The 17,152-nt window shown below is 52.6% G+C and overlaps 1 protein-coding gene across 7 annotated transcripts in view; it reads right to left on the bottom strand.

The window, feature by feature from the left end:
* DENND2B (DENN domain containing 2B) overlaps positions 1-17,152 on the bottom strand; it is a 174,147-nt gene that overhangs the window by 19,118 nt on the left and 137,877 nt on the right. For 5 of the 7 annotated variants that reach the window (XM_024757030.1, XM_024757029.1, XM_024757032.1 and 2 more), the window contains 6 exons: positions 15,846-17,108; positions 11,782-11,918; positions 3,860-4,011; positions 1,739-1,954; positions 769-865; positions 103-147 (listed from right to left, as the gene is read on the bottom strand). In XM_024757030.1, coding sequence (XP_024612798.1) covers positions 103-147; positions 769-865; positions 1,739-1,954; positions 3,860-4,011; positions 11,782-11,918; positions 15,846-17,108 — 1,910 coding nt within the window. Of the gene's footprint in view, positions 1-102; positions 148-768; positions 866-1,738; positions 1,955-3,859; positions 4,012-11,781; positions 11,919-15,845; positions 17,109-17,152 lie in introns of those variants that run through there. The other 2 variants (XM_024757033.1, XM_024757034.1) reach the window with 2 other exon arrangements.

Here is a 17,152-nt window from a genome sequence, read left to right as displayed (position 1 = left end):
GCCACTCTGGGATATTGGAACTGCATGTGCAGAGAAGGGAAGGCTGATTCCCCACAGCCAGGGCAGGAAAGGGGTCCATGCTCTTGGGGAGCCATGCCTCACCTTTGAACCTGTCGTCGGAGTCGCTCTCGCTCTCACTATTCTCATCTGGAAAAGTTAAGAGCAGATTGCATGCTTGCTGAGCCATTGCCCTACAGCAAATGTTTTCTGTGCCCCCCACACAGCTCTTCTCATGAGGGATGTACCTCGTCTGGGCTCCAGTGGGCCCCTGGCCAGGTGCTGCGTGGCCCGGGGCCAGGGTCCCTCAGAGCTCAAACTGCAGGTGCTAATCTATATCCAAACCCCTATCCACCCAGTCCTGGTTTGGGGCAAGCTGAGGGCCGAAGTTGGAGGCTGAGCCAGCAGAGAGGCCTATCAGCCTGGAACACAAGGGTCTTGCCTCCAGGAGGCCAAGATTTGAAATGGGAAACAGACCACAGTGCTCAGTAAGTCTGGCCTTTCCTTTTGCCAGATGCAGATTCCCACACCCACTTTCCTATTCAGGGCCTCACAGCCCAAAGTCTGCACTAACCCTTCCCAAGGCTTTCTTCCCTCTTTGGCCCTCCCCTCCTATGTGGCCACTTTTTCGCAGGACTCTACCCTCCTAGAAGACAGGAGGATCCCACGATTGCCCCATGGAAGGGTAAACTGAGGCTAGTCCATGCCTCTCCCCACTTCTAATGCCCAAGGGCCCCAGAAACCTGAGCCAGCTCAGGCATCCAGGCCTACCTCTCAGTGATGATGTCTCAATGCTGGACATGGACAGCTTTTTTAACCTCTTCTTTCCCCGCTTGGCATTGTAGATGGAGTTAATTCTTTGGACAAGCTGGGTGAGAAAAGCAGGGAGGGTGAGGCAACCCTAACACCAACCGCCCCGGCTCCTCAGAAGGCTCATTTACAGAGGGCGTCCATTCCCTTACTGGTACGAGCCTTCTGCCCTCTCCGCCATGGGCCCAGTACTGGTCTCCCTCCTGCACTGGCCCCAAGGGCAGACTGGTGGCTCCCCATCTACTTGTCCCCTTAGTGGTCTCCTGCCCCCAAGACAAGGACTTTACACTTAGCTCCCCAGAGGAAGGAACTGTGATCAAACTAGACAGGATGGGAGCTCCTGGGTCTCAAGAGTCCCTGAACCAAGTGAGACAAAGAGCTGCCTAGAGGCAATAACAGGAACAAGGATTGAGCCTTTCCCCTCTGGGCTACAACCTGGGGCCCTGGCAGGAAGGAGCTAAATTCCCAATATACCCAAGCATTGTTTGCAGGCTAAAAATACCACTTGGCTAAATCCTGCTGCTTTGGGCTGGGGATTTGGGCCTGGCTATCTATGTGTGCAAATCATTGCTGAAAACTCTCAATTCTGAGAGTTATAGAAAGGAAGATCCATGTTTGGGTCCTATGTCCTTCAAAGCCTGGAGATGTCTCTGCATACACAGAGACTTCGTGCATCCCACACTCACTAATGGGGAGCTTCTTAAGGACTGTTTCCATCCACCCAGTGGCGTAGAGTACTCCCTGGGGGCCAGGCTAGCCTGTTTTCCCCTAACATCTGCACAGCATTAATCACTTAGTGCATCTTTATTGATAAGAAAAGGAAATTAGCCAGATGAGAAAGGCCAGTGCCTGGACCTGAAATGAGGAGAGAAGAGCCACCACCTGCCTGCCCACCTGCCCAGCCCCAGCCAGCTCCAGCTGGGGAGGCTACCTTGGGAATGCGGCGGGCCCGGCGGCTGGACAGCAGTTCACTCGTGGTGCTGAGGCTGTCCTCATTGAGACTGGAGGGTGAAGATGGCAGGCTCAACTGAGCCAGCAGCAGCATGTCGTCATGGCTGTGCCTCTTGGGTAATCGTGGCAGCCGGTGGCTCTTCCTTTCTGACCAGTTCCCACTGCGTAGGGACTGGCTGCCGGGTTTCAGGGAGAGCTGGCATGGGAGAGGGGACATGGGAGAAGGACTCAGCACAGATGCCTTGGCCGGCACCTGTCTGCTGGGACCTGGACAGAGAAGCCACAGGCTGGCATCCCAGACTCCTCCAAATCCCACCTGGAATTTCCATCTACCAAGGTTTCCTCTTTTAAGAGCTCAGCTGCTGATCAGCAGCTCAGGGCTAGATTCGATACTTGCTTCCACAAAGGAAGCTTACCTACTTCTTCCAGAAAAAAGAAAGCAGAGACTAAGAAAACTGGGCTGTGTATCTGAATGGAAAAAGAAGGCCAAGCGAGAAATCTGCGGGCCCCTCCTGAGCTCTGGGACACGGCTTAGACTCTGCTCATTACTGGGTGTGGTCGACGGAGCCAGTCTCCCCCACTCAGCCCCTGAGTTAGTCCTAAAAGGCTTCTCTAGCAGAGGCCAGAATCTACACGTTAACCCAGCCCTGCTCACTTCTTCCAGGGAGAATACAGGGCTCTGACCACCAAAGCCTGGCAAGGCAGGCCTTGGAGCCAGTGGTTCCCTCACCTACATGGTCCTGGGCTGCTCCCATCCCTGCCTGGATCTACTTTCTGCCTCCCTCTGTCTAGACTGACACCCTTCAGCACAGGGCACCTTACTCTCGGCGGATCCAGCTCACCACCAAAAAGGCAGCACCCCCGCGAACTTGGCATGCCTTCCACCTGCCGTCTGGATCTGGCATTGCCTCTCATCACTCTTCAGCAAGTCCTCCTTCCCTCCCATCCCCCAATTTCCCCTTCCCACCCAATCAGTCTGGAAATACAAATTCAATGGAAGCTTATTTGAACAGAACCCATTAGAAAGGTAAGTCTTTTATAAAAAGTCACATCATTCCAAAGCCAGAAGAAATAATTTTTATATTCTCTAGCCAGTGTTATAAAATATCTAGGAGAGGGGCTTCCCTGGTGGCGCAGTGGTTAAGAATCCGCCTGCCAGTGCAGGGGACACGGGTTCGAGCCCTGGTCCGGGAAGATCCCACATGCCGCAGAGCAACTAAGCCCGTGAGCCACAACTACTGAGCCCACGTGCCACAACTACTGAAGCCCGGGCACCTAGAGCCCGTGCTCTGCAACAAGAAAAGCCACCGCGATGAGAAGCCTGCGCACTGCAACGGAGAGTAGCCCCCACTCGCCACAACTAGAGAAAGCCTGCACGTAGCAATGAAGACCTAACACAGCCAAAAATAAATAAATAAATAAATAGACAGATAGATAGATAGATGAATAAATAAATAAATAAAATTTATTAAAAAAAAAAAAGTCTAGGAGAGTTAGAGTTGCTTGGGTAGGTCCAAGATAGGATCTCCATTCTCCTGCCTCCTGTCCACCGTGGACAAGGCCAGAATGAGCTATAGTCTAAGAGCTTCCTTCAACTCTTCACCTTTCTTCTCATTCTGCCTCTATCAGTCCATTCCTTGGAGATTCATCCATTCAACCATTTATTCAGTGGGAGTGGTTCCAGGTCCTGGAGACACCTGTCTAGTTCTCCAAATCAGGTTCTTGGGCCTACGCCTGGCCCCTAAATGCCAGTGCTGAGAGCAGTTCTGCCAGAGCTGCAGAATACCAAGACTCCAACCCGGGCCCTGTCTTCCTGTTTCCAGGAAGGGGATGAGAAATAATGATTAGACAGGAGACTACAGGGGCTCCTGCCTTAGTTTTGCAGCTCAGAGCTCAAGCAGTGAGGGGAAGAAGGTGGGACAGGGTGCCCCTAAGAGCACATCTCGACTGGCCACAAGCATATCGACACGGCAGAAGTCCCTGAGTGCAGAGCTCTTCCCTGACGTCACCTTCGCCTAGCACTAGTGAGGCAAAAAGCCTGAGTGGAAGCTGGCCCACGCCTCGTGCTGACCCTCCAGGCCCAAGTCAGGGCTGCTGTTACCTGAGTGGGTGGGTTGTTGTACTTCCTGTCCTGAGGACTCCACATCCTGTGCAAAGAGTCCAAGGAGTTCTCAGACAGTTGCTGGGATTTTCGTCCTGCTCTTCGGCTCTTTAAGTCCACATCCTCATACGGATTCTCCTTGGGCAGATCTCCTGCAGAGGAGGAAAAGTTAGAGAAGGGGGAGAAGGCAAGAAGGAAACACACACACACACACACACACACACACACACACACACACAAATAAACAAGCAGAATTCCTGTGAGCCAAAGAGAGTGGCTTCTGCCTGGCCCTTCAGCTCATGAGTCATGCAGCTGCCCGTCTGCAGTGGGGAGGCTACAAACAGATGCTGGCTCCAAGTCCAGAAGCTGAACCCCCCACCTCCAGTTCAGCTCAGCCTTGCCTGGCCTCTGCTTTGTAAATTCAGGGACTGCACAAGACTGGCTCAGCCACCCATGCCTGTGCCCAGCCAGAGGACAAAGCCAACACCAGGCGTCTCTCCTTGGCTCCAGTCCCTTTGCTGCGAAAGCCCCAGAGATATACAGTTCAAGGTAGAAAAGGCTTTCAGAGGTCACACGGCTGTCCCTTCACCCACTGCTCCCTGAGGACCACTTCTGGAGATGGGCATGGAGGGGCTCTGCGAACTCTAGGGTGCCGGGCTTCACCAGGCCTCCCTCCTGCCTGTACGCTGTGCCACAGCTCTCTCAGGACAGGGCTTTTGCCTGGTACACCGAAGTGGTGAGCGCTCAGTATTACTTGTTCAATGAACCGCTCTGACTACAGTGTCACTCCACTTCCTCCACCACAGACCTCAGCAAAAAGACAATGGTCAGCAATCCCCTTTTGGAATAAACTCTCCTGCTATGACACATGGGAGATGTGAAAGGCTTGAAAGGAGTTTGGGCTGGAGGGGTGGGGTTGGTGGGGAGTTCTTATTTCTCTTCTCAGGACTCAATTCCAAAACCCCTGGCAGTAGGCACTGTATTGGCACTCAAAGTCCAAAGCATAGTCCCTGCCCTTGAAGAGAAACCCCTTCCCACAAGCCATGCCCTCCTGCCCCTTTCCTGCCAACACATACCTGGACTTTTCTAAAATATAATAATATCATGAGCAGGGTCAGTCCTGGAATCACAGTCGTGCAGCAGAATCACAGTGGTGACAAGGTCCACGGGGACTGTGAGGAAATACTGCCCTCTACTGCCCTTTGTCTTGTCTTAGCCTCCCCTCGGTATCAAGGCCACTGTTTGGGACGCAGGTACTAGTGGCCAGAATGCGGCTTTGCTGGAGGTGGCACACAGGAAGCTGCTAGCAGGGCTCACTCCAGCTTCTCCAATCAGCAGGGGGATTGAGCTTGGGTGATCACTGAGCCCCAGGGATGCCTGCCCGTGCCTCCCACCATAGAGGAGTTCAGACGTCACTTCTCAGGGAGCAGACAGAAGAAAGAGCCATAGACTAGCCACAAAGGCCACTGGGTGTGTAAGCTTTCCTAGGATAGGACACAGGAGAAAAACCAAATCCCTACATGCTTCTTTCAGATTTTTCCATTTCCAAAACCAAGATCTCCCCCCGTCGTGGTATCTACTTATTACTATCATGGAAAACCACCATGAACTTAGGAAATGCCTTTACAGAGGTGTAGGGGGAGGGATCGGGGGGGGCTGTGAAGGGGGGATTTCGGTCACAGCTAATTAGACTGCCATGGGAGCAATACAAATCTCTGTAAACTTATGAGTCAAAGATGGGTCAAGGAAGGATTTGGGACTGAATTAAGTGATTCCCAACATCAGCAGAGTCCCCAGCAATTGAACAGACGTTTTCCTGTAACACAGTCATGCTATGAAAATGACTTGTCTCCATTCCAGAGCCCTGACTAAGCAGAGCTGGCCCAGCAACCCTGCCTCCAGAAGCCAAATATGAAACCTGGCATCCCCTGCATGTTTTCTCCAGCCTACCCCACTGTGGGCACTTCAGGAGGAATCAGGATAGACTCTGTATGTCTTGGTCCCTCTCCAACATATATCCTACAGCAGTGAGGTTGGGGGACCAAGGACTGGAGAAAGCCAGGACACAGTCTTCCTGATCCTGTGAAGCAGGACAGAGCTGAAGGGGTCAGGAAGAACATTTATTCCAGGCTCATCAAATCTAAACTGCTTTGGGCTGGATGACCAGCCAGAGTCCTTATCATCATGCCCCAACCTACAGGATGACTCTGTCTCAACTCCTTTAGAAGAGTTGCTCCGAACTACTGACACTTGGGGCTGGATAATTCTTGTGGTGGTGGACTATCCTGTGCATCTGTAGGATGTTCAGTAACAACCCTGGCCTCAATCCACTAGACAGATGACAGTAGCATCCCCTCAGTTGTTACAAACAAAAAAATGTCCCCTGAGCAGATGGGTGGATAAATGGATGATGGGTGGATGGGTGGACAGATGGACGATGGAAGGAAGGAAGGAAGGAAGGAGGAAAGGAAAGGAAGGGAGGAAGAAAGGAAAGGTGGATGAGTGGATGGGTGGACGAAACTGTGCCCCCATTCCCACTCACCCCATTAAGAACCACTGCTTTAGATAGGTGTTTCTAAACTTCCTAATAGCTTCTGAGTGCCATGACGTGAGTCCCAAGGCAAACCCTCTTTTCCTCCCTCCTTCACTCCTTCTCTTCTCTCCCCTTAATCAAAGCTGTGAACATTAATATAAAATCCAAAGCTCCGGAATTCCCTGGTGGCGCAGTGGTTAGGAGTCCACCTGCCAATGCAGGTGACCCGGGTTCGATCCCTGGTCCAGGAAGATCCCATACACCACGGAGCAACTAAGCCCGTGCGCTACAACTCCTGAGCCTGCGCTCTAGAGCCCGCGAGCCACAACTACAGAGCCTGCGTGCCACAACTACTGAAGCCCGCACGCCTAGAACCTGTGCTCCGCAACCAGAGAAGCCACCACGATGAGAAGCCCGCGCACCGCAACAAAGAGTAGCCCCCGCTTGTTGCAACTAGAGAAAGCCCGTGTGCAGCAGCAAACACCCAACAAAAAAATAAATAAGCCAAAAAATAAACACCCAACCAAAAAATAAATAAGCCAAAAAATAAATAAGAATTTTTTTTTTAAAGTTAAAAGAAAAAAAAATCCAAAGCTCCAAGAAATAGATGTAGGAGACTGAGGCCCAGGGAAGTAATAGATGCACATCAGTGATAACCTGGGAACTGAAAACAGTTGGGAACACCAGGTTCTCAAGCCCAGTATTGCCTCTGGAAACTAAATTTCAGGAAAGCCTTAAACGCCGGCTCCTCCCGACTGTTCAGCCCTAACATCAGCCTCTTTCTTCTCCAGCAAGGTTAACATCCTCTCTGATATAACCAGGCCACTAATCATTTCTCCAGGAAATGACGGCTGGCCCTGGCCCAAGCCCTGCCTCCCAGCCTTAGCTTGGGCCCTTCACGGCCCCCGTTCACCTATTACTCTCAGCTTCCTGGACTGTTCTGACTACCCTTCTGGAGCTGCCTCACGGAGACACTCCCAGCCATCTGTCCAGGGAGTAAGGGTGCCCAGGGGATGGGGATGTGCAGAGACCAAGCAGTTCCCGAGGCCTAGAGCCACTAAACGGAATCTGCTGAGAGCAAATCAACCCCAAAGCAATGGCTCAGAGCTGGGAGAGGAGGAGGGCTGGAGAGCTGGGCTCGGAACCTTCTCTGGAGGAGCAGAGCCACAGCGAAGCGGAAGAAGCTGGAGCCGAGGGGAGAAACCTGGGGAAGCTTTGGCAGGGACATGGATGGGAGACCGGAAGCCTGGCAGACCTCAAGACTTTCACCTGCATTCTTGCCCACGCAGCTTCCTCGAGGGTGCTCCACGCTGCCCTTGGAGAGAGAGAAGAGGTAGGCCCTCCTCCCCCAAGGCCTGGCCTGAGCAGCTCCATCTCATCAAGCCCAGCTGTGGAAGCCAGAGGTCTCAACCTTTCCCAGCTTTGCTGATGAGACAAGGGACAGGGGCATCGCCAAGAATTTCTGCTTTGCACTCTTTTAAAGGCGCTGGTCAGAGCCCAGACTTATCATATGGGTCCTCTTGAAGGAAGAACCCAGTCCCACCTAGCCCTGCCCCCACTCCTCCCCACGTCTCCTTTGGTCACTAACCACAGGTGCCAAGCACCCCACCCCCCAACAAACGCACAACTGGAAGAACCAGTTAGAGAAGGGGTGTGTCTGTGCACAAGCACTGAGAATTTCCCCAAACGGAATCTTAAGCTTCCCAGACCACACCCATGGCTAGGGCCATGGGTCTGCAGATTCCCTCCCCAGCCCTCTCCTGCTTCCAACCAGCTGTTTCTCCTGGTTCTCAGCCTCTTCCCCTCCCTCGCACAGTGGAGACAGGGCCAGATTAGGGGCCCAACTCCCCCGACAGTACATAGCACATCAGATGGGGGGCTCTAAGGGGCCAGTTGTTACCACCCTCCGAGGTTGGACAACATTTACCAACTGCCCGGGCACTGTCCCCTGGACCGCACCTCTGGGCGGCAGCCTCTGTGCTGTTAGATGTCTCTGTTTCCCAGCCTTGGGACAAATGAGAGAAGAAGGCAGAAAGAGCAGAGGCTCAAAAAGCTTTGCAGTAAGGCTGACTGGCTCTGTCCCCAGCTCCCACCCCGCTCAAGTTCCTGGAAACTCTCCCTCAGCCCCAGCTAGCTGAGGGGAGTGGGAATCTCTGCAGGAATGCAGCCCAGGCTCCTTGGTCAGGCGCCGAGGCCACTCCACATAACTCTCTAATAAGCTGCTTCCTTGGGTGCATTTTTAACTGTCAGGCTCAGAACGCAAACGATTATAAGGCTTTGTAGGATAGCAGCGTCTTCCAGAGGCAGATGTCAAATTGGACAGGCGAGAATTAACCAGCCCCACGAAGCAACATGGCAGTAACTTTATTTCTGAACCACTCTAGTGCAAATTAGCAAGATAACCTCAGCCTGTTTTGGAGTATTTCACCCCAGTTCCCAAGGTGTCATGCCTGGTATGGGCAGGAGGCTAGCGCACTCCCCAGGGCCCCTCGTTCAGGTCCAGGGCTCACGGAGAAGACGTGTTAGTCTCTGGGCCAGCTGGCCCTCAGCCTCTTACAGACACGGAACTCCAGACCAATGGGCTGGTCCCCGAGACAAAGACTCAGCACGGAAGCTCTGGCCCGTGCCCACCTCCCGCCACAGCCCGATTATCACACCCCCAGAACAAAGCTCCGTCTGGTCCTGGGCAAGGGAGGCAGCACAAGAAAGAGCTGGATAGTCCAAACCCGAACACCTCAGCCTCGCAGAGCACAGGCTGGGCCAAGAAGACAGAGAAGGCTCCCAGGAAGTCAGGCACTGGTCAGTGGGAGGCAAAAGTGAAAGTGACATTCAGAGTTCAGCAACAAGGGCCCCCCACCAAAGCCTTTACGGGTGTGGGTCCAAATTCTTGGGCCTGTCACCAGGGAAGGAGAAAGGGTAAGTCAGCCAGAATCTGAGAGAAAGAGAGATATTCTCCCTTGTATTTCCCTCTAGCCTCCCTGGTCAGGTCGAGAAGTTCAGGCGGGGCTGCTATGGGGATACTGAAGGAGGAAAACGTGCCCAGGGCACTGAACAACCGGAGACGCTGAAACCCACCCTACCCTCACACCACAAGGGCGACGCAAAACACCCAGGTGCCCTCCCTCCTCCCTCCTCCCTCCTCCCTCCTCCCCATCCCTCTTCCCCCACTCTCTACACAACGCTCCAAAGACCCAGAAGCTAGTGGAGCAGCTAAGGAACATGCCCCAGTCCCAACCTCACCTCATACCAGCCCTCACCCCTAGCTTCTGGCTCGTCCAGCTGAGAAGCACCCAAGCTGCTCCTCTATTTTCTTGCCTCCTTGAGCAACATCTCGCAGTGGCCGCAAGACCCCTCCACTGAGTGAGGCTCAGACACACTTGCCTCCCCATTCCTCTGGACAGAGAGAAATGGTTGAAGCAGCCTTTTCTCTATTCCAGCTCAGCTGATGCGAGAACATTCCCCCGCATGAGATCCCCGGGCAGCAAAGAACGGCTGCAACGCCTCCTCAGAGAAGAGAGGCCAGTGAGGCCCCAGCGTTGGCAGCGCCTGGATCCTGAGCAGGGGGGCAGCTGAAAACTGGAGTCTGCCCTGTCCCCTGCGGCAGCCACACCGGGTGCTCCCAAGGGCCCTGGGCAGCAACGACACGTGACAATTCCTCTCAAACTAGAGGAAACAGACCTGTACCCTGCTCAGGGCTGGGAGGCAGATGGGGCTGTGCCCCTGATCCCCACAGCTCTGGACCTCAGCTCTGGGCGACCGTGCATACAAAGCTTTTTCCCAGTAGTAAAGGAAGAGGCCTCCCTCCCCAAACCCGTTTGCTGTTCTGGGGAATCTCGTTCCCACAGTCCTTCTGATATGACCGAATTTCGGACGGCTACATGCTATACACTCCCATCCTGGGAAAGCAATGCCTGTGTGGACCTGAGCACTGCTGCTGGCTTCCCAGAAATCCTGGCCCAGCAAGTTGTACGGAGAAAACTGGGAAACCGATGGCTCCAATTAAATGAGGGAATAGAGGACCCTCTCTTCCGAAGATCCCACAGTCTTATCTGGAGGGTTCTCCACTAGGGCCACTCCTCTCTGTATCATGTTCACTCACTAAGACTATGTCCTTCAGTCCCCCACCCCGGCCTAAGGCAGAGATAACACAGAGACAGAGACAAGGGCGGGAGCGGTCAAGGGCAAGGGCACCTGACCTTCCTTTCTCTTCAGAGACCTACGCTGAGACACACGCTTTACTTGAACAAAGCTGAAGCCCCCACTGAAGAGAATGAGGCCAGAATTAAAATAAAAGCCAAAAATAAACCCAACCCAGCCTAGACAACTGGCTTTTTGCTGTAGCTCAAACACAAGTTTGCCAACACAACATCCTCCCAGTTGTTGGAGGGCCGTTCTTCACAGTGTCCTACATTTCTGACCTTCTGAGCAAGAGGAATTAATGGTTCCAGACTATCTTTTCAAAGATGTTTATAGAGCAAACAGCCTTGGAAGACAGTGTCTCCTTGCAGGGCAGAGGCAGATTTGTTTGCTGACCAGAATGAAAAGGATAAGTCTCCTCATGGGGCAAAGGTTTGCTAGCAGCCCCTTGAAAAGCTTGGGGTTTCGTAAGCTTGAGGTTCCTCAAGCTTGAGGTTCCTCAGCTGGGATGCAGACCCACCACGTGTGCAGCCTCTACCTGGACCTCCTCCCCACTGCCGCATGGGACTGGGGAGCAAGGGGAACCCATGTGAACATCAAGGTCACGTGGCCTGCTGTGCCATGAGTGACAAAGTCCTTTGTCTGTGATCTAAGCGTCTGTGTCCTCTGCCAGCGTCTGTGAACTGGGGCAGGCTAGACTTGTTAGCTTGCAGAGTGAAATCTCAGATACTTTCACAGTTCTTGACACCACTTACTTTAAGGGAAGAGTAGGAGAGATACATGTTAAGGACCAGGCATTGTGCTAGGTACTTTGGTATATATTTTATCTCATTTAATCCTGTGACGTGTTATTACTACTATTGTTGTTGTTACCATCAAAATATCATCGTCACCATTTCATAAGAGAAAAGGTTTCAAAAAAGTTAAGTGATTTGCCTAAGGATACACAGTTAAGAAAGGGCACCTGTTGGACTCCAAAGCCTTTCGAAAACAAAAGGAAGGGATGATGTGGTTTCCCCCTTCTTGTGGTCCCAGAAGCCCTTTGGGTTCCAATTCATTCAAGGCCAGGCTTTAATCTCTTAGCTGCTCAGTCTTTTAAGCTGCTTTCTCTGATGCCCGTTTCCTGAAGAAGTTCCAGAAGCTGGGCCAGGTCTGCCCATAGCGAATGAAGTGGAACCTGGAAGTGCCCCTCCTGCAGCCATTCTTTTGCAGCACCACAGACGAGCCAGCCCCCCACTCTACCCCTGCTTACCCACAATATCTTCATAGGCATTCTCTTCTAAAGTGCTTTTGGATCCAAACTTGGGTTGGCTCTCAGTACCATTCTCAGTGGGAGAAGAGGGGTACAGGGACTGGAGACTGGATGCATCCTCAAACTCAAAGGATTTTCTGTGGATAACAAAGAGTTTGAGTCATTCCGGCGGAACCCGACTCCTGCTGCCCTGGTGGGGAATGGCCGAGGGCAAGAGCAAAGACCGGAGGTCCTCCTCACAAAACCAGCTACCGAGCAAAGCATCAAGATGGGTCCAAACTTGCCATCCAGATGAAGAGACAGATGGTCTGAAAGGCCCCAGCCCCGGTGCCTGCAAATAATACCAATAACAACTACCACAGCTGAAAGGGATGTTATGTGTCGGATGCTGTGTCATATGCTCTACACGTGTTGGCCCATTAATCTTCACAATGCTGCTACCAGGTATCGTGCCACTTTAAGACTGATTAGCTAGAGGCTCAGGGAGATGAACTGATAGAGGTAAGACTCGCCCAGGACGTCTGACTCCAGGGTCTGAGCTTTTGACTTGGGCCTCCAAGCCCCGGAGAACATCATTTTTGAGAAGTATCTGCCATTACCAGAGGAACTGAGTGCCTCACCTGCTCTTAAGAGTCTCACATCATGCCTGTATCCGAGCAAGGTCTCTGGCACTGAGTAGGCAGCAAGGGCTCAACATTGGATGGGTGATGCTCACGGCTATTTGGGGGTTGGGGAAGCAGCTGGTGGTGGGTGGTTTGTTGAAACAAGAAGGCGCTGAGCCCTCAAAACAAATCACACCACTTCTGAGGTAGAACTAGGAGGGGGCAGTTACAGCCAGCAGCTACTTCCATGACCCAGCTTCCCTTCAGCTCGTCACCTGCTCCTTTCCATCCCCAAATAACCTTCCCTGCTACTGCAGAACTTCAAAACCACAGCTGGTTAGCTTTTCAGACACCCTGAGCCCACAGTACCCTCTACTCCTCCCCTTCATCAGGGAGGTTCTTCCCTTCAACATCTAAGGCTTGGTCCCAGCTGCATCCTCTCCCTCTCCAAGGCAGGTCCCTCCCAGGGAGGGAGAGAAGGAAGTACACTGACTGAATCCCTCCTCTCACCCATTAACACCTCCCTCATCTTTGGGAACCATCAGACCTTTGCAGTCCTTTCTCTCTCGTTTAACGAACAACACCCCAAGAGTCCTGGGGTGCAAGTCAAGGACTAAAAGTGTCCTAAAGGCCACATCTTGTTCTCAGCTTGCCCAGCTACTGTGCAGCCCTTGACACAGCCAAACACCTCATGTTGGCCCTCTCCTCCTTACTCTCTGTGACACGGTCCCTGCTGGTTTTCAACTGCGTCTCAAGCTCCTGTGAGGGATCCCCTTTTCCGCGTGCCTTTTCAATGCCATGGTCTCAGAGTCCTGTCTTCAGGACTCTCTTTCTCACCCTGAACTTTCTGGGGTCCCAATATTGACGACCATCACCATATCTACCATTTCTACCACGATGACTCCCAGATCTGTCACTGGCCCAGACTTTTCAACCAGCTAAATACCCAATGGCTGAGCACAGTGGTTCCTGAATGTTGGCCCGCAGACCACTGCTGGTCTGAGAGCAAAAGCTTTCACTGATGTATACAGTGGAGTCAACATCTTATGCAGGCAGTTCTCAAATCAGCAAATGACACAAATCACGTTCAGCCAAATTATCCTTGAAAATCCCTCAGGAAGGTTCCATGTCGAGGATCAACACACTGTCTTTCATTATAACTGATATAGTCAGTTAAAAACAGATTTCTTTCTCTTTGGTTGAATAGCAGAAATATATGGCTTGTATTTTTTTCTTAAATAAAAAAGTATATTAAATACAAGAATCATACCTGACACAACAGATACAAACTTACTATTTCACGCTCCTCAGGGGAATATGCTCACTGAGTGGAAAGGCAAATAAAACAGCCTGTGCTTTTTGAACTGTTTTTCTTTTTCTGTTTTTTTTTTTTTTTTTCCAAGAGCACAGATTTAAATTTGCTGTTAATTCTTACTGGAAGTGACTCCACCATATATGGTATATGTGTGTGTATATATTATAAATGTAATGTGTGTGTATGTGTAGAACCTTCAGGTTGATGTAACTTCCTCCCATCCCCTTTTTTCACCTAGCTAAATGCTTCTTGCTCTTCTAAATTTAGCTCAGCGGGCTTCCCTAGTGGCGCAGTGGTTGAGAATCCGCCTGCCAGTGCAGGGAGCACGGGTTTGAGCCTTGGTCTGGGAAGATCCCACATGCCGTGGAGCAACGAAGCCTGTGCACCACAACTACTGGGCCTGTGCCCTAGAGCCCGTGAGCCACAACTACTGAGCCCAAGTGCCACAACTACTGAAGCCTGTGAGCCTAGAGCCCGTGCTCCGCAACAAGAGAAGCCACCGCAATGAGAAGCCCACACACCGCAATGAGAAGCCCACGCACCGCAACAAAGAGTAGCCCCGCTCTCCGCAACTAGAGGAAGCCTGTGCACAGCAACGAAGAACTACTGAGCCCAAGTGCCACAACTACTGAAGCCTGTGAGCCTAGAGCCCGTGCTCCGCAACAAGAGAAGCCACCGCAATGAGAAGCCCACGCACCGCAACAAAGAGTAGCCCCGCTCTCCGCAACTAGAGGAAGCCTGTGCACAGCAACGAAGACCCAATGCAGCCAAAAATAAATAAATAAATATATTAAAAAAAAAAAAATTTAGCTCAGCAACTCCCTCTCTGAAGAGGCTTCCCCCACTCCCCACTCAGATGCCTCTTCCTCTGGGTTTCTGCAGCATCCCAGCCAGACGTGGATCAGGGCACGCAGCACAGCATCTATGATTTATTTATACATCTATCTCCTGCACCAGATCACCAACTCCTTGAATGGAAGAGCCACGTCTTATGTGCCCCTGTGTCCCCTTGACCAGCACAAAGGCTTGGTGCACAGCACGCTCTAGACAGGTATTTCTAGAAACGGATGACTAAAGACAAAGCAAACACTCTTGGCAGGCTTGACATAAAGAGTCCGTGAGCATGCTGAGGTGGGCCAAAACGTGGGATTACCTTTAGCCAAGGGCTCTTCTGGCTCATGAGTCTGAACCTTTGTGATGTCTTCCTCTCTGCACATGGCAGGAAAGTTTCTACATGAGATGGGATATGCTGGATGGAAGCCTGAACTATGGGGTCAGATTGAAGAATCCCCAGAAGCCAAACAAACCTGAATGCCCACCTGACTCTGGGTTAGAAGAGAAAGGCAGTGAGGGGCAGGAGGACAGGCCTTCCAAAGGAAGCTGGCTCCCAGCCTACTCCAGTTCAGAGAACAAGATGCCTGTCATCTTGCACCAACTCCAGCTGCTCTAGCTCCCAAGTCACTATAATTGTGGAGGTGGCCCGGGTACTCCCGTGTCAGGAGACTGACCAGGAAACCAATGTGACCAGGTCCTTCTTGGACATGGCCAAGAAGCAGATGAAATGTTCTCTCTCTCCTTTTTCCATCAGTCTCCCCTCTCAGGATCCAAAGATCCCCTCTTCATATAAGCCCAGAGTTCCTGTATGGCCAAGAAGCCCTCAGGAAAGAGGAAATCATGTTAAATGTGTCAACACTTCTGTGTTAATGGTAACATGCAATATTTAGATAATGCTTCAGTCAAAGAAATAAATCTCTAGCTGGCATTTCAGGTAGTTACGAGGCTAAGATCTTACTAGTCCTCAAGGGACTGCCAATTCTATCTGAAAGTAAGGTGGCCCTACCCTTCCCACAGAGGAAGTTCCATCAGGGCTCTACTCCAAAGGCCAAACCCAGCCAGCACGTTCAGTACACAGCATTTGGAAGAAGCGCTTTCACCCTCCCACTCACGTTTAAGTATCCTTACCCTGCAAGAGCAGAAGAACAATCAATCTTTCTCACCTAGCTCATGCTTCACCTAACATTATTTGGTGCTCCAGAACTTACAAAGCACTACTGACTGTGACCCACAACTAGAGTCTGCTTCTGCATCCTCCACTGACAAGAAAGCCGCTGTGCCCAGCTCTATGTCACCGGAGGGGCATTCGTTACCTGCTCTGGGACTTGCGGTGACCACGCATGTCCTTCTTGGGTCTCCGGGTGACTGGTGGGGCTGGGGTGGAGGGCAGGGGGGGTGGAGCAGCAGGTGTGGGTGAAGGAGGTAGACCATTGCTTGGCTTACTCTTGGGGTTCTTGTCAGCCTCATATTCAAAGGTGCGCTTGGGTTTGGGGACAGGGTTCACAGCGGAATCAGGGGAGCTCTTCGATGGCAGCAGCTGGGAGGTCGGGCTATTATTTCCAGGGGTCCCCGGCTTAGTGGAGCCACTACCTTCCCTCTCCGGGGGTGAGCCCGCCTCCCCCCCAACTCCAGCCACTCCTCCTGCCCGGCTGCCAGCGCTCACACTCGCACTCCCTGTCGGTTCCTCCAAGGTGCCCAAGATCTCAGTCTTCCTTCTCCCTCGGTCTACACTGTAGCAGCTGCTGGGGAGCTGGGGAAGCCCCCCACCCGGCTGCTCCTTCAGGGCCTGTTCAATTTTCTGGATCCGACTCAGCACCGCTGAGCTCTCCTTCCTGCTGCCGTGCCCCCTGAGGAAGGCACTGGGCTCACTCCGGCCTGGCCGTTTCTCCAGACGGTAGAAAGAGTCCCGGACAGGGAGTGCCTCTCCCTCCTCCTCGGTCTCAGGGTAGGAACACTCGGAGAAGGTCCTGCTCATCCTCCGGAGGCCCTTGAAGTCGAAGGTCTTTTCTGAGCTGCAGGGGGACGGCACCACACTGGGACAGCCCACACTGGGGCAGCCCTCACTGGCCACCCACTCGCCCCCAGAGCCCTCCCGCTTCTCTCCACAAACGCTCATCCTGGGCGAAGCCTCTTGGCGACCCTCCCATGCTGAAATCTTCTCCCGGATGCCCAGGCTGTGGGCACGGGGGCCGGTGCGGTTCAGAAAGATGCTCCGTGGGCCCGCTGCTGACCCCAGGGACGGAGTGCTCTGGGCGAGGGGGAGGCAAGCAGCTACTCCCTCTACATCCTGGGCTGCCCCCTGGACATTCTCCTTCTGCTCCTCTCTCTTGCACACTGAAGGGCTTCTGTCCAAATAACCGAAGCTGGTGGCCTTGAGGGGACAGATGGGTGGTGAAGTGTCTGGGGAGGGGGCTTGAGGATTTTGGGGTGAAGGATCACGGGGATGCCAGTCCTTGAGGAGCAGCCGGGAACTGCAGCGGCTTGGGTACCTGCAGGCTGACGTTTCACTGTCACTGAGCGGGTAGATGGGACTCCTCGGTGGGGAGAGAACTGGAGGTGGAGAGACTGACTGAGACCTAAGAGGAAAAAAAAAAAAAAAAAAAAAAAAAAAAAAAAGGGA

This window comes from Neophocaena asiaeorientalis, unplaced genomic scaffold (genome assembly GCF_003031525.2).
Source record: "Neophocaena asiaeorientalis asiaeorientalis breed wild unplaced genomic scaffold, Neophocaena_asiaeorientalis_V1.1 scaffold504, whole genome shotgun sequence".
NCBI lineage: Eukaryota > Metazoa > Chordata > Mammalia > Artiodactyla > Phocoenidae > Neophocaena > Neophocaena asiaeorientalis.
Note: the sequence above shows the minus strand (reverse complement) of the source record. Positions and strands in the feature narration are given on the sequence as shown.